Source organism: Hemiscyllium ocellatum, chromosome 39 (assembly GCF_020745735.1).
Source record: "Hemiscyllium ocellatum isolate sHemOce1 chromosome 39, sHemOce1.pat.X.cur, whole genome shotgun sequence".
Taxonomy (NCBI): Eukaryota; Metazoa; Chordata; class Chondrichthyes; order Orectolobiformes; family Hemiscylliidae; genus Hemiscyllium; species Hemiscyllium ocellatum.
Genome location: NC_083439.1, coordinates 9,528,087 through 9,549,729, shown reverse-complemented (window position 1 = coordinate 9,549,729; position 21,643 = coordinate 9,528,087). Strand labels below are relative to the sequence as shown.

At 42.1% G+C, this 21,643-nt stretch overlaps 1 protein-coding gene across 8 annotated transcripts in view; it reads left to right on the top strand.

Annotated features, from left to right (window-relative positions):
- Nucleotides 1-21,643, top strand: part of LOC132834379 (A-kinase anchor protein 13-like) — a 416,727-nt gene that overhangs the window by 137,108 nt on the left and 257,976 nt on the right. For all 8 annotated transcript variants that reach the window (XM_060853223.1, XM_060853225.1, XM_060853232.1 and 5 more), the window contains one exon: nucleotides 13,223-13,519. In XM_060853223.1, coding sequence (XP_060709206.1) covers nucleotides 13,223-13,519 — 297 coding nt within the window. The remainder of the gene's footprint in view (nucleotides 1-13,222; nucleotides 13,520-21,643) is intronic.

Sequence of the window (21,643 nt, the reverse complement as noted above, 5' to 3'; positions counted from 1 at the left end):
TTGGCATAGACAGGTTGGACAGAAGGGTCTGTTTCCATGCTTTACATCTCTCTGACTCTGTGATTCCCAGTGGGACTCTCTGAATGATAGAAAATGAAAACTCGATCCTTTAGCTCCCATTCCCTAAGATGTCCTAAGGTTATTCACACTCCTGCTCCACAAAAGAAATAAAGCTATTGAGAAAGCTGTTCAACACAGACTAGGGACTGATCCTGGAAATTCAATTTTCTCAATGTTTGAACTCTTTTGCATCGTGAGCAGATGCACAGGTTTCTAACTAGGTTTTAACTGCATTCTCTGCTCTGTGTAATCATTTTAAAAAAAAATTAAGTTCAGATTCTGTTATCATTTGCACACCTTTTTTCCTCTCACCACCAAAAACCTTATAAGGCTTGGAGAAGGGAATTCAAACTCCAAAAAAGAGGATAAATTCAATGAATATTGAAAATGAATATGTTTTGAACATCACTAAAATCTCCAGGGATTGGTTAGCTCAGTAGGCTGAATGGCTGGTTTGTGGTACAGGATGGTGCTGATAGTGTAGGTCCAATTCCCATACCAGCTGAGGTCACCATGATGGTTCCAAATTCTCAACCTCACCCCTCACTTAAGGTGCGGTTACCCTCAGATTAACCACTACCAGTCATCTCACTCCGAGAGAGCAACCTGCTGGGACTTCTGTGGCTTTACTGTTACTACTTAAACTTCCAGGAAGTAAATAACCAAATTATTTGCTTTTTTAAAAAGTTTATTAATGGGATGTGGCCAAGTTGCCCTGAGAATGTGGTGGTGTGCCGCCTTCTTGAATCGTGGAAGTCTTTGTTCTGTAGGTACACCCACAATGCAGTTAAGGAGGGAGTTTCAGCATTTTGATCCAGCAACGTTGACGGAACAATGATATATTTCCAAGTTAAGATGGTGAGGGGCTGGTGGTGTTCAAGTTTCTACTGTGGAGGTGCAGGTGTTGGACTGGGGTGGACAAACTCAGAAGTCTCATGACATCAGGTTACAGTCCAACAGGTTTATTTGTAATCACAAGCTTTCAGAGCATTGCTCCATCTTGGGTGTTCAACGAAAGCTTGTGATTTCAAATAAACCTGCTGGACTATGCTCCATTGTCAAGACTTCCAAGTTTTTGATGCCCTTGGCCTTCTAAATGGTAGTGGTCATTGGGTTGGAAAGTGCTGTCTGTGGAACCTTGGCAAATTTTCTGCAGATCATCATCATTAATTGGTACAAGGAAGCAAAATGGCAATTACGTTTTACACCAAAAGAGTGTTCCAAAAGGTGATGTGACTTTTAGGACCAAGAAACACTATTCCTGCAGGAACATGTTTTGATGGTATTTGTGAGTAAGTGTGCATTACCAAATAATCGCTATATTTAATGATTAAAGTATCTCACCATGCCTTTTGAATCATAAAGCATTATAAAAATCCTGCAAAGATATTTTAAACCACACATAGATTCAAAAAATGAAAAAAATATAGTTGTTTATTAGAAAAACTGCAATGTGCGTATAGTATATTTTGATTATGGTAGGCATAGAGTGCAACTAGTGGCTATATTTGTTTTTGATGTTTCTAAATGTGTGACTTGACAAAAAGTAACTTTGCAATGTGTTTTTTATTATTATATTTTGATCATGGCAGGCATGGAGAGCATCTAGTGGCATGTTAACAAATAATTATACATCATCGAATCCTACAGTGTGGAAGCAGGCCATTCAGCCCATTGAGTTCATACTGATCTGCCGAACAGCATCCCATCCAAAGCCACCCACTTCCCACCACTCCCTGCATTTCCCATTGACTAACCTGCGTGTCCCTAGACACTACAGGCAATTTAGCATGGCCAATCCACCTAACCTGCACATCTTTAGACTGTGAAAGGAAACCTGAGCACCTGGAGGAAACCAACACAGATACAGGGAGACTGTCTGTGTGAAGTTTGTACAGTCACCCAAGATTGGAATTGAACCCAGGTCTCTGGCGCTGTGAGGCAGCAGTGTGAGCCACTGTGCCATCTTTTAATTTGTTTTTGAGCATCTTAAAAGTGTGACCTGACATTAAATTTGATGCACACATGTCTCTGAACCCGAATACCCGAGTTGGAAAAGTGATGTAGATTTTGGGCAGATATTGGTAACTTGCACCTCCATTGCCACCCCAAAAAAAACCTAAGAATTTATCAGTGGACATTATTTTAGAAAAATGGCCACTTTAGAAGTCCCAGTTTAATCGCTGCAGAAAGTTGCTTTCTCATATCTACTGGGAGGTTTTCCCACAGGTGCATTCCACTAGTGAGATCTCTCCCAAAAGTTTGAACTTCACTTTTGTTGCTTTCTCTCAAATCTCAACACGTTCTCAAGTTTCATTCTTGTATGTAAACTATTATACAGCTGCTGCTGCTCAGTTATCAATGGAATGAGGGAGAGCAAACCTGAAGTGATAAAGGTTTGAACTCTGAAACTGTATTCCAACAGTCAGTGTGTTTTCTTTGCAGTGTTGTCTCTGCCACTGCTCTGAAGTGGGTGTGCTGGGAGTGTTTTCACAATGTGGCAGTGTGTGGAGAGTAGCACTAAAGCCAATGCGTCTGTTTTACAATTTTGACCAGAGCAGAATTGAATCTGGCAGCACCTCTTGCAGGCTGCGAGCAATTCGCTGCCCATCAGTATGGGATGAAGTGAAGTCATCAGATTTGGTAGTCCTGAGAAACTTGGTGGCTGCAGTTTTTCCATGAACAGACCTCTCAGTGTTACATTCTAAGAAGTGGCAGGTGGTGATGTTTTAAATTCCACCCCCATCCAGCATTTTATCAGGTGATGAAGCCACAAGGTATGTGGGAACAATTAAAGTTTAACTCAAAAGGATCAACATTCAAATACTCCTTCAAAAACTTTTGGGGCAAATCCCATGAGTTTGAATGAATGAATGATTTATTGTCTGATATACCTACGGAGATACAGTGAAAAATGTTCTCAGGTCACAATCCATCTCTAGTTGAGATTACAAAAGAATAAAAAGAAATGACTTAAATAGCGTTCATTTTTATCAGCCAAGGACCCAAGCATGGCTCTAGGATTTCTACAAAGTCCACACTTCAGACCTACTGTAGCCAGGAGCCCTCACTCTGGGCACCAACACCACTGCTGCTACCAGGACACTCCATTGCACCATCACTGTAATTGTAATGTACTGTTAAAGTTCATTGAATTGCTCCTTGATTAAAGATCCTCACGATATTCTCTCTTGAAATCATTAATGCATTTTTGGGGGGCAAGAATCGAGAGAGGCAAAATAAACTGAGTGGTATATTTTTAAGGGTGCAGGAGTGGTGACCAGGTGATCCATACAAATCTTTGAAGTTGGCAGGGCAAGTTGATCAATTCGTTAAATAAAGCGTTGCCTTTATTGATTGATAGCTGGAATACCAAGGCAAAGAAATTACATTAACCCTTATATGCATCATTAGTTAAATCTCAGCTGGAGTATTGTGCCCAATGCATGATAAAGCACTGCCAATGTGGCAAGTCCTTAGAGACAATGCAGGCGAGATTCTGTTGATTGACGTCAGGGGTGAAGGATTGCTGGTAAATGGAAGGTCTGGAGAAAGTAGGATTTTTCCCAATGTGGTGGGCCTTAAGGGTGGATTTACTAGAGGTGCTCAGAATTATGAATATGCTTGAGTAGAAAATGTTTCACTAGCAGGAGGATCAGCAATCGGACTTTTTTAAAAGTCATTTACGAGACATGGGCATCACTGGTAAGGTCAGCATTTATTGCCCATCCTGAATTGCTGTTAAGAAGGTGGGTGTCAAACAGTTGTCTTAAACTGCTGCAGTCTGTGCAGTGTACACACAGCGCTGTCAGTAAGGGGGTTCCAGGATTTTGACACAGCCACGGTGAAGGAACAGCAATGTGATGTAACTTGGAGGGGGAGGAATCAGTGTATAGTTCCAAGTTAAGATGACGTGTGGCTTGGAAAGGAACTTGCAAGTGATGGTTTCTCAGTGCATCTGTTGCATTGGACTTTCTGCTGTTGGAGGTTGTGGGTTTGAAAGGTGCTGTCAGAAGAGACAAAGACTGAAGATAAATGACAAAAGCCGTACAAGAAGTGTGTGAAGAAATTATTTTAAATCAATAGTTATGGTCTGGAACAGACTGGCTGATAGAATCAGACTGAGCAGGAACTTAGAAAAAGGGAATCACAGGGCTATGGGAAAGAGGAATAGATTGGAAATCTCCAACATAAACACATTAGACAGATTGGCTGCCGATCTGCTGCATGTTCAGCTGCATGTAGAAAGAAATGGCCAAGAGGATTGATGTGGTTTTTTTTGTATTGTGACTCTATCCGTCGTAAGTACACAGATCCTGTGCTGTGCTTTCAGATGTGTTTGCAGCATCATCGAACATGTACCTAACTTTCCAGAGCACTATTATTGATGTATGATGACTTGAGCCTTACCACCTAGTTTGGTTGCAATTCATTTGTTAAGTAGTATGAATGCAACCCTCAACTAAGCATCTGTCTTTTTATTAAGAACAGTGTGAAAAATGAGTTAAATCATACTTACAATTTTTGGAAGTTTACGCAGTAATTTGGTTTCCTTGCACAGCATCTAGCTTATGTAGGCCAATCTTTAAACCTGTATAACAAACCGGAGCTGCGTTAATTAGTGCAAGAAATTCGATGCTTGAAAGAGTCAATGTCTTTTGGAGGAAAGTTGTGCAGATAATATTTGCCTTTCTCATGTTTCAACCTAGAGGTTGATTTGGCAAGTGGAAACCTGATACTTGGCCAGAGTAGCCATCTGTTTATCAAATGGACCATCAATGATGGTCTGACAAGAAAGAGGGAGGCAAAGGTGTACAGATGTTTCTTTAAAGAAATTGGAAGTATGAGCTCACAAGGAGATTCAGATGGTCACTTTTATTGGATGTGGGCATTACTGGCTGGGACCAGCAATTAATGCCCATCACTAATTACCTTTGAGAAGGTACTTGGGAAGCACCTTGTTCTACCGCTGCAGTCCATGTAATGTAGGTTCACCCACAATGTTATTCAGGAGCGAGTTCCAGGATTTTGACAATGAAGGAGCAATAGTATAGTCCTAAGTCAAGATGGTATGTAGTTTGGAACAGAACTTGCAGATACTTGCAAAATACTTAAGTACAGATGCAGGTAAGATGTTTCCCCATTTGGGGAGTCCAGAAATCGGTGATGGCAGGGGGAGTCAATTTAAAAATGAAGGGGGTGCCATTTGGATCTGAGATAAGGAAAATCTCTCCTATTCAGTGAACTGTGAAGTTCAGTCTTTGAGGATGTTTAATGTAGAGATGGATACATTTCTGACTCCCAGTGGTTATGGGAATGGGGTGGGTAAAATATATTGAAGCTTTCAATCAGATGTAATTGAACAGTGGGGCAGGCTTGATGGGCTGAGTGGCCTCCTCCTATTCCTATGGAGCTGATCCTATGTATTTCCCATGCTTGAGCCATGCTGTAATTTTCCAACCATAAACAAAGATGGAACTGAGCATGTCTTGCAGATTGACACTGGGGTCACAGAAGACCAAATCTGTGAGAAATCTTGGTAGATTGCCAAAATAAGTTGGTATTCTTAAAGCCAGAAAATTAAATCAAAATAATAAAGGTAGAGCCGGTAACTGTATAAAATAAAGTAAGCTTCACTTTGTGGAATATGAAATGAGTAGGCTGATCAAAAATAAGAGCAATGTTCAACAGAAAATCACAACGGAATAGTGGATAGAATTTTTCCTTCTTTTGTTGTGGGCTCGTGTGTTGGGGGGGTGACTGATGTGCCATCCTCCCCTGTGAGAAAACTATTGTTACAGCTCTGGCTACATGCCATCAGTAGCTGCTCATCAGATACTGCAGTAGCCTTGATCTTGGTTTGACAGTCAAGGAGAGAGAAGCATTCAAGCTGACCTCCAACAAAAGTGCAGTGACGATATTTTGAAGATTTTGAATTTGTTGTTTAATGTATATTTTCAGAAGCAGAAATCGTGCCAAATTTATTGGTAATTTTTGCTCACAATCTTTTATTCCTAACAGATCTAAATAAAGCTTTTTGGGAGCAGCATGGGGTTCAGTGATTAGCACTGCTGCCTTACAGCACCGGGGACATAGCTTCGATTCCACCCTTGGGCAACTGTCTGTGTGGAGTTTGCATGTCCTCCCGTGTCTGTGGGGGTTTCCTCTGAGTGCTCTGGTTTCCTCCCACAGTCCAACGACGTGCAGGTCAGGTGGATTGGCAATGGGAAATGCAGGGTTACAGGGATGGCGTAGCGGGGTGGGCCTGAGTGGAAGGTTGGTGTGGACTCAATGGGTCGAATTGTCTACTTCCACACTTGTAGGGATTATGTGACTCTCTTGTAACTTTTAAAAAAACAAACAAGAAGGTTTAATTTCTTCTTCATTTGTTACTGAATCAACTGTTTATAAATTCAGTCATGGTTCAGCTACAAGTAGTGATCGTGAGGGTTCATATGTTTGCATTTGTATAGAACCTGTGTTGATGCCATGTGACACAATGGAGCAGTTTTGCTCTGCACAAGGAATTCTTTCAGTTCCTGTTTCTTCTGGATCAAGGTGCACTACAGCCTAATTGCAATTAAGGTGATGCAGGACATGACAAATCAGTGATCCTTATCCCTCAAGGGAAAGTCGCAAGCAAAGTTTTCGTAAGAGAGTAAGCAGGTTATAGAATGTTTTGCCTCAGGTGGTTTCTGAGACAGAGACTGTTGCATCATTTAAAAGAGAACTGGTTAACGTGAAAGAAATAACCAAAAACAGGGAAAGACGATTCAAATCAATACTTTCCAGATTAAGAAATGCCACAAGCAGGATAATATGGAAGCTCCCCCCACCGTGCGCACACGCACACGTGCACACACACAATGTTTGTGCAATAGGCCTTGTGATTCAGTGTGATTGAGGTACCACCACCTGGAGCTAGTCTGTACCAATTTTCTAAGTTTCAGTGGAGTGCTGTCATGACTAAGTTGCATTGTATGGACTCTGCCAACCCATGCATTGTGTTTGTACATGAGGATTGTAGTACTACTGACAGCTTAAGATTGGAATCGTTCCTCTGACTTTGCTCTGACTTCTAAGTTCAAAGTATAATTATTGCAGATGGGGGGGTGGGAAATGTTTAAATATATCCTCACATGCCCAGCGGGAAATGGGTGGGTTTGGCAGCTGCTCGTTGTACATATCATTTGAGTTGAGGTTAATGGTGATGGAGGTGATTCAGTATCTGGGGTGACAGGCAGCTGTTTCTATGATTGCAGATGTGACCACAGGAGGGTATGTTGTCTTCCTGGTTCAAAGGTCAAAATGTCCCTCCCCAGCTGCGGAACACTGAGGAAGGAAAAATCAGAAACAAAATTCAGAATTGTGATTGCTGTGGACAAATTGGATGGAGAGAAACTATTCCTGTTGTTTGAAGAGTCAGTAACCCAAGGACACCAATTAAAGGCGATTGTCAGAAGAGTTGAGGGTGATGAAGGGTCTGATGAAGAGCTCCAGTCCAAAATGTCAATTTTCCTGCTCATCGGATGCTGCCTGACCTGCTGTGCTTTTCCAGGCGACATACTATCGACTCTGATCTCCAGCATCTGCAGTCCTCACTATCTCCTAGCAGAGTTCAGGCTGACATGAGGAAAATCTTTTTTTTGACACAATGTGGTTAAGATCTTGGATGCACTCTAAGAGTATGGTGGCAGCAGATGCAGTCTTGGTTTCCAAAAGGAGTTAGATCTGCAAGTCTTTCTTAAAGGTAAAACACTAGAAGTCAAAAAATTTGCACTGCTTTTAGGAAAGTGGTGTGCAGTGGGATAACAGGAGCAGTTTCTGTAGGAAGTTAGTATGGCCACACAGGGCTGAATGCCCTACTGTACAATAACCATTCTAAAATTTTACAATGGGAACTAAACGCAGGTGAGACGTAAAATAGGCATATGACCCAAAGCCACGCATTTTCTGTCATATGGAATCGGTTAAAATTGACCTGTAGTTAGTTTAACCTGTTGAATATAATAGCAAGTATCCATGGCGTTAAACAATGAATGACTTTGTTTTCAAAGGGCAGGTGCTTTTTTTTAAACCAGCATGTGTTATCATCATGTAAATGAATGTGCCTATTGCTAGCCAAGCACACAAGGTCAACACCCAAAAACTTTTGCAAACTATGGCCACTTAATTTAACTCCAGTTTTCAGCCTTTTAGTTTGTTGGATATTTCCCCCCTCACTCTCCATTTTAATTTCCAGACCACTTCAAAGGAAGAGCATGCTACCTTTATGAGAGGATTTATAGGTCGTAGCAGCAGAAGTGGCATTATTAAACCAAAAAAGGGAAAGAAAATCATTTAAATTAGAGGACAACATCCCCTTTAAGTCATCATCTGATGATTATCATAATGCTGCTTGGGGGAACTTGCTGTGCATATTTTGTATGTTGCTCGGTAATCTTCCATCACGTTTTTAATTGGTTGTCGAGTGATGTATGGAATGAGCTGTCAGCGGAGGTGGTAGAGGCTGGTACAATTACAACATTTATAAGGCATCTGGATGGGTGTATGAATAGTAAGGGTTTAGAGGGATACATGCCAAATGCTGGCATAAAGACTAGACTAATTTAGGATATCTGGTCAGCATGGACGAGTTGAACCAAATGCTGTACAACTATGACTCTATGCTTTGGGACATTGAGATTGTGAAGGTTGCTATATAAATGCAGGTTTATTTCAGGTGATAGTGTTTGCTGTTGTGATATCTGCATTCACAGATTAAGTAGCTATTTTACCAACCCGAGTCCCCTTAATGATTGTCCAATTCCTAGCCGCCTCATGGCTGATTCACGTCCAGGAAATACTAAATTGTTTCATAACTCGACTGTGACTCTATAACTCAGAAATTCTAATTTCAGCTTACTAACATGGAATAGATTCGTGGTTCAGAGGCCATCCCGTACAATGATTGATGTGCATTAGAATGGTGTCTGTTTCAAAGGCCATTTGTAAAGTAAAAATAAACCAGTTGTACAGTTGCCAGTATACATAATTATGCTGTAGTTAATGTGAGTTTTGTTTCAGGCAAATTTCTGATGCCTCTTTTTCGTAATTTTTTTAATATAACTGACCTTCATTCAAGAAAAATGTGGCCTTGTTTTAGGAACTATAATTTGTATTCTTATTTTCTGTCTGTCTCTGAGTCTCTCCTCCCTTTTCCCCTTTTAAGAGGCCGTGTTCGTCACGCATCATTTTCTTGCTGAAACCTGAGCTTGTAACTTGCGTACCTAGCTGCCTGGCTGATTGCGAGCACAAAGTCCCCCCCTCTTTGCTGACTGTTGCACAGAAGGCCCTGTTTGTGTTTCTCTGTTCTCTCCCTGTTGGAAAGTAACTCCCCTCTGATTAGGGTTCATTTGAATGGCACAGTAAGCTCAGCAGAGCGTTGTCTGACATTTCAGCATTCTGAAATATTAAATTTCACTTTTTTTTTAAACCCATCCCTACATTTCACTGAACTTGCCTCATGAAGTTGCATCCTTTCCAAATGTTTTGAGTCCACCACTGCATGACTTTTGTACATTGCTCAAAGTGGAAATCTTTGATTGTGGACAGGCACTTTGGCCCACAGGTGAAGGAATGGAGCATCATTGCCACCTTGCTCTTGGTTTTACCTTGTGTATCACTGAATGATAATCAGTTGGACTCCTAGCCAAATTTTCCCTTTTGTAAATTGTGAAAGTTGTTGTTGTTTGCAGCAACTCCATCCACAGCCATAGTTAGGGTTAACTAACTCAGCACAGATCATGGATCAAGTTTGGAACTTTCTTAACTGCCTGACAAAAAGATTTCATTGAATAAACCAATAAGTTCCCACAGTCTTATCAGACCTTAGAACTACTGTCTCATTAGAGAATAACAGGTGCAGTTGCTTTAATCTGAGCACCTCCACATCTCGGGCAAGGGGAGAGATTGAAAAGGAAACAGTCTTTCATGATGACTTCAGCTAGCATAGAAATAGATTTAAACAGATTTTGCTCTTGTCAAGGAGCCAACAAAGCAAGCATTAAATGCTTCCTTATCCAATACTCTAACGTTCAAAACTAACATGATGGAAGCATGACAGCAATTTGCCACATAATTCAGAATTAAGCTATAAATTCCATATTAAGTGGCAGATAAAAACAGCCTTTAGTATTGTTTTGCATCCAGAATTAGATATTAAGGGAAAGGGTACTGAGTAGCTGAATTCAGTTCATCTCTCCTCATGGGATTCTGTGTTAGTCCAGCAGTGGGTCTTCAATAGGATTGTGCTAAATGCTATGTTGTTGCTCAGTGTTCCCAGTCTGGTTTGTGGAAATTTTGTATGGTAAGCTGCTGAATTACAGGATAACAGCTTTTATCTCCTGATATTTCTTCAGCTTTGTGTGTCACTTGTTTAATGGACAGATGTTCAATGTACTTGGACTACATGTTTGTTGTAAGGGACTGCAAACTACACTACAGCATTCCACTTACTCGGCCTATGCCCGATAAGAATTGATGGGTATGCATATTACTGGACACAGTGGAGAATGTATTGGATTCTTATATGGAAAGTATCTGATCGTTAATTTGAATCCATTGGATGAAAGATTCTTCAAAAATCAAAGGGCTAAAAATTGAAAACCACTTTTACCACCAGCAGTTTCTGACCATGTGCACGCTCGGATTTTCACTTTCATTGATGCTGTTTTATATTAAGCTACTCACCATTATCAATGTTTAGAGAAAAGCTTTTTGAATGTTCGTGATGTAATCTGAGATGTTAAGTATGTTCCCACGTGCCTGTGCTAAGATTCAGGGATAACTTATCTCATGTTGGAGTAGCGTTATCTGGATGTGGAAATGAAACTTTTCGGTTACATTCTTCACTTGAACTGGTCAGCTGCTGTAGTCATGCTACAGTGACCACAGGGCAGCCAACAGGTATTGAATTTGATAAATGGCATACATTGTGCAGGTCTGTTTGTAATGGGTTGACTGACCAGAATGATATCTTGTCTGTCCTTTTGGATGAATATTCCTGAGGTCTGGACTAGTAGTTTAGTGCACACAAATTCAAAACCCATTAAAATAATTTGAGATTTTGAGTCATTTTATAAAACATCAGTAAAAGTGATCATGAAGCTCTCTGTTGTTTAGTGAATTATTTAAATATCCTTCAATCAGGAAATCTACCATCCTGACCAGGTCTGGTCTATACAAAACTGCAGTCTCATATCAACATGCTTGATTTGTAAAACTCTTTAAACCAGTTTGAGGCAGAGAATAAATATAGGCCTTAGAGTTTCTTTTAGCTGGTGCAGCGTAGCGGTCTCTTGGCCTGACATGGCCTCCGTGTGGTCTCCTGGTCTTGAGATGATATCAGAGTGCTATTCCAGCCTCATGGTCCTCAAGGTGAAGCCTGGTGCAGTCTGTTGTCAAGGTCTGGTGCAGACTGGAGGCACATTCCTGAAGAAGAGCTTATGCTCAGAATGTCGACTCTCTTCCTCAGATGCTGCCTGATTGGCTGCTTTTCCATCGCCACACTTTTTGACGCCACTGTGGTATAGGTTGGAAGGCCACTGTTCTGAACTTTTATTTCTCCATTTTCTAAGATCTTGTAACTGAAGAAGCTGTACCTAGATAACTTTTGTACCTAAGATGGCACTGTAAGTGGTGAGGTATTAACTTCTCACTGTACTCATTTGAGTACGTGGGACAATAAAGCTAATTCAGTCATTTATGGGACATGGGTGTTATCACTGACAAGGCCCCCGTTATTGCCTATCCCTAATTACCCTAGAATTGATAGGTGTCTCAGCCATTTTAGAAGACAGTTAACCTTGTGTGTCTGAAGTCATACATGGTCCAGATAATCAGCGGTGGTTACATGGTAACCATTAGACTAGCGTTTTTTTGTTGAATTTGAGTTTCACCATTTATCATGAGACCTGACCTCAATGTTTCCCTAGGGATCTGAGTTTCCAGTCCATTGTTACAATGTCACTGCCTTCCCTGAAACTGAATTGATGCTCACACCTGCAGACAGCGTCTAGATATTAACGTTCGGCCGCATCTCCTTTCTCAGTCATAGTTTTAGTTTGAAATCTAGGTTGAGGCCAGTGTTTGCTCTAAACCGTGTAGCCATGCAGCAACCTGAAAGTATCATTCCAGAATGTCTGTGTAAAGACATAGAGAGACCTTGCATACTGAATTTAACCCCACACAAACAAATTACAGAGGGTTTATTAGCTGAGGTCATTAGTTCAGGAGTCCACCATAAAGGATGAAAGCCATAAAGGCAAGAAATTTAATGTGGTACTGGTTAAAGAATAATGTGTTTGAGTTTATAATATTGGTACATCATAGGAGGAAGGAGAAATGGAAAGGCATGTCACTTTTAAGTGCCAGGGGAAGCTTGTCTAGTAGTATGAGATGATGCTGTGAATCTTGATTTTTGCAAAGGGGCCAAAGGAGCTGTATTGTATTCAGTTTGCTCTCATAACCAAGTGGCATATTTAAGCAGAAAAGCATCATCTACTGAGGTAGCTTGTTTCTGAAACAATATTGTCTGCCCTTCTTCGAAGTGAGATGACTGCAAGGTAGAAAATCCTAATCTTTGACAAGATCATTGCACAGAAAAATCAATCAGTTGCTTGTTGAGTACCGGGATCAGAATTGGATAGGCCAAGGTGCTGTAAGCGCAATACAATTGCTGGCCTGTTAAGTTACTGCTAATTCCTGAATGTCAATTAGTTTCACAAATGATCCATTCCCTTTTGTTTCTTTCTACAATTAATCCTATCTCTACCACCATGTCTTTGCCTTGTTTTCTCTGAATTTGGTTCTACATTCTCTCCTCCAGAATTGACTACTTTTCTGAAGAAGGACCCCTGGGCACAAATAATTAACTGTTTTCTCTATACAGCTGCCACCAGACCTGCTGAGTTTCTCCAGCTATTCATGTTTTTGTTTTAGGTTTCCAACACCTGTAGTTCGTTTTTTAGTTCACTGATTTAATCCATGTTTTGGTGCCTCAGTATTTCAGCCAGCTGGGGTAGACCAGAACAGCTCAAACACTGATCAATGCTCTGAAACGTTATTTTAAAAATCATGCCTATTGTAATCTTTATCATGTATTTCTCTTTTCTCTTTGCAGCTCACAACTGCTGTGAGACGGTGAAAGTTGTGCTGTGTGCCTCCAAGAAAGGACTCCCCATTTCTGTGCTGGCAGAAGAGAATTTCCAATATGTCCAGGACGCTGTGCATGACATGGCACAGTTCCTGGTGAGCAGTGCTGGATCACAAGAAGCACTCAATGCTATTCGGATAATGGATAACTTCCGCGAATCCTCCGACAATGTGGCATTACTGGATAAAAATCTGACTTTGGAGGTACAACATCTGCTGCTACCAACCTCGTGGAATGTGTTGGGACCAAACCCCATGTTGCCAGGTAGGGATTGGGTGCGGTTCACAAACTGATTCATTATCCCCTGAGCTCAACGTGGGGAAATTGCAAAAAGCTGTTCACCACCTCTACCATGTTTCAATGTTCAGGAGACTGATTACTGCTTTGCAGTTTTCCTGCATCAGCTAACCTTAACTTCATGTCCCTTCATATGTCATTAAAGCAAAAATCTATTGAGCTTCAATTTAAAATGAAGTGACCCAACATCTATTACCCTGGGAGATAAAGATCTTTAGGTCACTTTATGTCACTGAGTGAAGACATGTTGCCTCATTGTACCAAAGAGCCTGGTTCGGTTCCAGCCTTGGGTGACTCTGTGTTAAGTTTATACGTTCTCCCTGTGTCTGCATGGGTTGCCTCTGGTTGTTCCAGTTTCCTTCCTCAATTAGGGGGATTGGCCATGTTAAATTGTCCCGTAGTGTCCAGAGATGTGCAGGCTAGGTGGATTATCCATGGTATATTTGGGGTTAATGGGATCGGGTGGTAGGCTGGGCCTGGGATGCTCGTCAGAGGTCATTGAGATTTGATGAGCTGAATGGCCTCTTTCCACACTGTTGGAATTGATTCAATGATTCAACGGTCTGTCTTGAATGGTTTAGCTCTGATTTTTAAGGTCATTTCTCCTTGTCCTAATCTCCCCCAACCTACCATGAAAATTTGGCTCTATCTACGCAATCAGTTACATCAAAAATTCGAAGAGCCTGAATCAACTTGCACTGTAACCTGGGATTAGAAGCCTGATTGATGCAAACTGGGTAATTCTCGATGCCTCCCCGGTTTTCGTCACTCCTTGGAAACTTAAGAGTTCTTGCATGATGAGTGTCAGAGGCCCCTTTTTGAACTGGATCGAGGTGAGTTGCTCAGAAGTGGGATCAAAGAGGATGTGAGAGCAATTTTATTCCGGTCTTAGGATCTTTCATCACCTATAATGGCTCCCAAACAGCATACCATCTAATTTCTCTTCTGGAGTACACAGGACTTTAATTTTAAACGCATGATCCCTTTAAATTTGGTGTAGGCATGCATGGATGGTCATTTAAAGGGGCTGACTTATAGTTGAGCCACAAGAGAACTTTCCAACTCATGGCCAGTTTAGAGGGAAGACAGCTGACGACTCTTAATATTTACTAAGCAACCTCCTGGCTTTACTATTCCAGACAGGATTGTGAAGTAATCCAGTCGAGAGGTTTGCCGGCCACATCTGGTGCAGTGGTCCATAATGTGCCCGATGGATCAAGAGATTTATAACGTAGACAGGAAATAAATATGAAGATTGAAATACAATCGTCTTTGAAGTTTCTAAATTTGGCAAAATCTGTAGGTCAATTGCATTTGCTGGCCTTCAATGTGCTTATTGGTGCCAGTGGAGTCTTGGAAAAAACTTGCATGTTTTATGTATACTGCCCTTAATTCATACACCCATATGGATTCACTGCCATATGCAACAAAAACAAATCCATAAACAGCACAAAACCACCTCTTGACATTGAGCCCAAGTTCAGAAAGACACTGGCTCTATATCCCTCTGCAATAATTCTAACTAATTTGTGAATTTCTTTTCAATGTGTTGGTTATTCTTTTCTATTGCCCTGGGAAACATCAAGGTGTATCTGTTGGAGATTTTTGTTTTCAGGTTCCTTAAGACTTTTGACCATCTGGACTTCCACTATAGAGGTCTCAGGGTAACCAAAAATAAAGTTGGTGTAACCACTAACTCTCAGATGGTTTGTTGCCTCCCGGGTGCCAGGGTCCGAGACGTCTCGGACCGTGTCTTCAGAATCCTTAAGGGGGAGGGTGTGCAGCCAGAAGTCGTGGTGCACATTTCCTACCTATGTCGTTGGTGCCAGAGGGGTGGGGAGGTCATTCAGGAGTTCAGGGAGTTAGGCTGGAAGCTAAAAGCTAGGACGGACAGAGTCGTCATCTCTGGGTTGTTGCTGGTGCCATGTGACAGTGAGGCAAGGAATAGGGAGAGAGTGCAGTTGTACATGTGGCTGCAAGGATGGTGTAGGAGGGAGGGCTTCAGGTATTTGGACAATTGGACTGCATTCTGGGGAAGATGGGACCTGTACAAGCAGGACAGGTTGCATCTGAACCAGAAGGGCACCAATATCCTGGGAGGTAGGTTTGCTAGCACTCTTCAGGGGGATTTAAACTAATTTGGCAGGGGGATGGGATCCGGACTTGTAGTTCAGCAAGTAGGTTAGCTGTTTTTCAGGATGTCCAAGAATGTAGGGAGGCTGTGGAGAAGGTAGCACTGACAGGGAATACTTGCGTACACAGAGTTGGGCTCAAGTGTAGGCTAGGAGTATCAGAAATAAGGTGGGTGAACTTAAGGTGTGGATTGGTACTTGGAACTACGATGTTGTGGCCATCACAGAAACATGGATAGAAGAGGGACAGGAATGGTAGTTGGAGGTTCCTGGTTACAGATGTTTCAGTAACATTGAGGGGGGGTGGTAAAAAAGGAGGGGGGGTGGCATTGCTAATTAGAAATGGCATAACGGCTGCAGAAAGGCAGTTCGAGGGGGATCTGCCTTTGGAGGTAGTATGAGCTGAAGTCAGAAATAGGAAAGGAGCAGTCACCTTGTTGGGTGTTTACTATAGGCCCCCCAATAGCAGCAGAGATGTGGAGAAACAGATGGGGAAACAGATTTTGAAAAGGTGCAGAAGCCACAGGGTAGTAGTCATGGGCGATTTCAACTTCCCAAATATCGATTGGAAGCTCTTTAGATCAAATAGATTGGACGGGGCGGTGTTTGTGCAGTGTGTCCAGGGAGCTTTTCTAACTCAGTATGTAGATTGTCCGACAAGATGGGAGGCCATACTGGATTTGGTACTTGATAACGAACCGGACAAGTGATGGGCTTGTTCGTGGGTGAGCATTTTGGTGATGGTAACCACAATTCTGTGACTTTCACCTTGGTTATGGAGAGAGATAGGTGCGTGCAACAGGGCAGGTTTTACAATTGGGGGAAGCGTAAATACAATGCTGCAAGACAGGATCTGAGGAGCATAAATTGGGAGCATAGGCTGTCGGGGAAGGATGTTGTTGAAATGTGGAACTTTTTCAAGGAATAGATACGATGTGTCCTTGATATGTATGTACCCGTCAGGCAGGAAAGAAATGGTCATGTGAGGGAACCTTGGTTGACGAGGGAGGTTGAATGTCTTGTAAGGAGGAAGAAGGAGGCTTACATAAGGTTGAGGAAACAAGGTTCAGACAGAGCGTTGGAGGGATACAGGGTAGCCAGGAGGGAGCTGAAGAAAGGAATTAGGAGAGCTAAGAGAGGGCATGAAAAACCTTTGGCGGGTAGGATCAAGGATAACCCCAAGGCCTTTTATGCGTATGTGAGAAACATGAGAATGACGAGAATGAGGGTAGGTCTGATCAAGGACAGTAATGGGAGACTGTGTATTGAGTCAGAAGAGATAGGAGAGGTTTTAAATGAGTACTTTTCTTCAGTATTTACAAATGAGAGGGTCGTATTGTTGAAGAGAAGAGTATGAAACGGACTGGTAAGCTAGAGGAGATACTTGTTAGGAAGGAAGATGTGTTGGGCATTTTGAAAAACTTGAGGATAGACAAGTCCCCCGGGCCTGACGGGATATATCCTAGGATTATGTGGGAAGCAAGAGAGGAAATTGCAGAACGTTGGCAATGATCTTTTCATCTTCACTGTCAATGGGGGTGGTGCCAGGGGACTGGAGAGTGGACTGGAGAGTGCCCCTGTTCATAAAAAGAGAATAGGGATAACAGGCCAGTTAGTCTTACTTCGGTGGTAGGCAAAGTAATGGAAAGGGTACTGAGGGATAGGGTTTATGAGTATCTGGAAAGACACTGTTTGATTAGGGACAGCCAGCACGGATTTGTGAGGGGTAGGTCTTGCCTTACAAGTCTTATTGAATTCTTTGAGGAGGTGACCAAGCATGTGGATGAGGGTAGAGCAGTGGATGTAGTGTACGTGGATTTTAGTAAGCCATTTGATAAGGTTCCCCATGATAGGCTTATGCGGAAAGTCAGGAGGCATGGGATAGTGGGAAACTTGGCCAGTTGGATAGAGAACTGGCTAACCGGTCGAAGTCAGAGAGTGGTGGTAGATGGTAAATATTCAGCCTGGAGCCCAGTTACAAGTGGAGTTCTGCAGGGATCAGTTCTGGGTCCTCTGCTGTTTGTAATTTTTATTAATGACTTGGAAGAGGGAGTCGAAGGCTGGGTCAGTAAATTTGCAGATGATACGAAGATTGGTGGACTTGTAGATAGTGAGGAGGGGGAATATTGTCGGCTGCAAAGGGACTTCGATATGATGAGCTGGGCTGAGAAGTGGCAGATGGAGTTCAACCCTGTCAAATGTGAGGTTGTCCAGGTTGGAAGGACAAATAAGAATGCGGAATACAGGGTTAACGGTAGGGTTCTTAGTAAGTTGGAGGAGCAGAGGGATCTTGGGGTCTATGTTCATAGATCTTTGAAAGTTGCCACTCAGGTGGATAGAGCTTATAAGAAGGCCTATGGTGTATTGGCATTCATTAGCAGAGGATTGAATTCAAGACTCGTGAGGTGATGTTGCAGCTGTATAGGACCTTGGTAAGGCCACATTTGGAGTACTGTGTGCAGTTCTGGTCACCTCATTTTAGGAAGCTTTGGAGAGGATGCAGAGGAGATTTACCAGGATGTTGCCTGGAATGGAGAATAGATCATACGAGGATAGGTTGAGATTGCTAGGCCTTTTCTCATTGGAACGGCGAAAGATGAGGGGTGACTTGATAGAGGTTTATAAGATGATCAGGGGAATAGATAGAGCAGACAGTCAGAGACTTTTTCCCCGGGTACAACAGAGTGTTACAAGGGGACATAAATTTAAGGTGAAGGGTGGAAGGTATAGGAGGGATGTCAGGGGTGGGTTCTTTACCCAGAGAGTGGTGGGGCATGGAATGCGCTGCCTGTGGGAGTGGCAGAGTCAAAATCATTGGTGACCTTTAAGCGGCAATTGGATAGGTGCTTAAGCTAGGACAATTGTTCGGCACAACATCATGGGCCGAAAACCCTGTTCTGTGCCGTATTGTTCTATGTTCTATCAGTGTCCGTGACGTGGAGGTGCCGGTGTTGGGCTGGGGTGGACAAAGTCAGAAGTCACATGACACCAGATTATGATCCAACAGGTTTATTTCAAGTCACAAGCTTTCGGAGTGCTACTCCTTTGTCAGGTGAAGTGGACTATCACCTGGTGTCGTATGACTTCTGACTTGGTCAGCTACTGACAAGGCAGCTTTTCAAAACCAAGTTTTGCTGGTTTTTGCTGAGCCAGTGCCTTTACATTTGGGTTCCCATCAACTCATTGTGGGGTGGCACCATTAGCAGGATGCTTAATCCAATGTGAAGCTACTTTTGAATATTGTCTTCACCATTTTTCACAGTGGACGATTCTTCTTTTAACCTTATCACCGTTACACTATCTGGAAAGGTCAGTCAGTGTTTAATGAAGTTGGAGGGACATAAGTGAAGTGACCCCTTACTAAAGATTTAAGGAAGTTATTAACTCTGGACACATTTAATCAAAAACTCCTTGTCTTCAGCCAGTCATGGTCGTGTAGATAGACACCAGCAGCCTGTCTCAATCTCTGTATAAACTGCAATCCTTTTGAAGCGAGACTTTTATGTGCAGGTCAACGGACCGTGTGCATTTGAGATGAATAACTGTTCAATTCTGAGTATTTTCCAGCTACGATAGTTCTCCCTCTGAATGATTATTCATCTTTTGAGCAGTTTCAGGAGGGTGAATAAAAGGTCACAGTGCTAATGGAATTGTTGGCTTACACTTCGCTGGTGCTTACCTTCTGGTACCAATTTCCCCATACTACAGCTGCCTGGAGAGTCTCATGTTTTTCAAACCAAGGATCGCCTAGATTTATTTTTTGTTTAAAATTTCTGTGAATGATCAAGATTGTTTAATGTATCTGCTGAATCTGCCTCATCTGGACTATAAAAGAGAGAATAAAACTTCTGCATGACAGAACAGGTTTGAGCAGATTGATGACTTGCTCCTGTTCCTACATCACAGAACTTCCATTAATATTTTGCAATCCAAACTAAGGTTTGGTCACTAACTGGGTAGAAGTAAAATCATAAAATTGGATTGCATTTGGTTAATCAAGAGGTTTCTCTGCCTTCCTGTGTTTTTTTTTTGCCTGAGATTCTTTGTTGAAGATAATTCCTAGTAAAATGACAGCATTGCCAACAGTAAGTTCCGAATGCATTAGGCACGGGTCACTGATGTTTGTGAGCTATCTAACTATTGCTTTGCAAGAAAAATATTTTGTGCACTGTTGTGAAATGGTGAGTTAACATTATGTGTTTGAGGTTGAATTGACCTGACTGTAACTATCTAATAATGGGTTATGCATGTTGGAGTGAGCCGAATAAGAGGGATGATAAAGAGTCTGATGTGGATCACTACCTGCATTAAAGGAACGGCTCAGTAAAAGTGCTGTGGTGTGTTTCATGGTAAGAGCATGTCACACATCAATGGGATGAATGAGTGCCATGGTATCACATGGGATTCAGGGTGACCTTGCCAATTGGATACAAAATTGGCTTAATGGCAGGAAACATGAGTGATGGTGGAGGGTTGTTTTTTTAGACTGGAGGCCTGTGACCAGCAGTGTTGCACAGGGATCAGTGCTGGGTTCACTTTTGTCATTTATATAAATGACTTGGCTGACAATATAGGAGGCATGGTTAGTAAGTTTGCAAATGACACCAAGATTGGTGGTCTGCTGGTGGAGCAATTAAAATCAGGTGCATGAGAGCCCAGAACTGGAGGCACGGAGAGACCTCTTTGTACAGCTTGACAAGATTACAAAGGTAGAATGGCCGCAACAGCAATCACTTGCTAATGAGGAATTCCTGTGTCACTAGTCCTGCGTTCCTTGCATCCTTATGTGACTGATGAGCCCGATCCTAGAGCCACGTCTCTGACAACACATTTGCCAGGTGTTTCTGGGTGTGGGGGTGGGGGTTAGATAGGAGAGATGCATTGGAGGGATCTGAAAACTAGAATGATCCTGTTAAAACCGAGGCACTGTCAGACTGGCAGCCAACATTGATCAGTACTTGGTACATATTGAGGTACTGGCAGTTGGATGGGTTCAAGTCAGTGGAAGGTGGATGATTGCCCATAGAGTATATTGGAATAAGCAACATTTATTTAGTAATAGTTTTCAAGTGATTCATTTTGATTTTGATAAGGTAAGATTGATTTTGCTGCAAAAAAGTTAATATTAGTGGTTGGTTACTTGATTTCAACAGTACTGCTTTTGTACTCTGCACATCAAAACAAAAATCTTTGTGCACCTTAGGTTAATGTTTATGAATCATAATGTATTCTTTTACAAGGTTAACAGTCACATGTTTGTGTCCATTGGTAACAAGTTACAAAAGTTTAATCAACCACATCAATGTGTGTGTGTGTGTGTGTGTGTGTGTGTGTGTGAGAGAGAGAGAGAGAGAGTGAGTGGGAGAGAGAGACACTGCACTGAACGACTAATAGACTTGTGTGTTAACATTGGTGGGCAAACAATGGAGCTTCTAAAATGAACTGAAAACAGAACCTGCTGGAAGTCACTAGCTGGTCAGGCAGCATCTGCGGAGAGACAGCAAGCTGAAGTTTTGAGTCTAGATGACCCTTCATCAGAGATTCAGAAATGTGCATGTTTGAGAAGAGAAAGACAGGCCTGCATTTATATAGCACTTTTCATGACCACTAGCTTGTTCAGATTGATTTACAGCCAGTGAAGGATTTTGGAGGTTTCCCATGTTGGGAGATGGATATATGGTAACCAGTTGGCTCACTCCAAGCCTCCACAAGGAGCAATATGATGACCTATGTTAAGGGATAAATATTGACCAGGAGACTAAGTGTAACTCTTCTCCTCCTCTCTGCTTTAATGGTCAAGGTTTTCTTTCTTTTACCACATCTCCGCGACTTCATTTCAGGTATCATCTGAAAGAGTCACATCTCTGACAGTACAGCACTCTGAAAGTACTAGAGGAATGACCCTTACAGCCAATTCCAGCTGGATATTTTCAGATTTGTTTATGGAATGTGGCTGTCA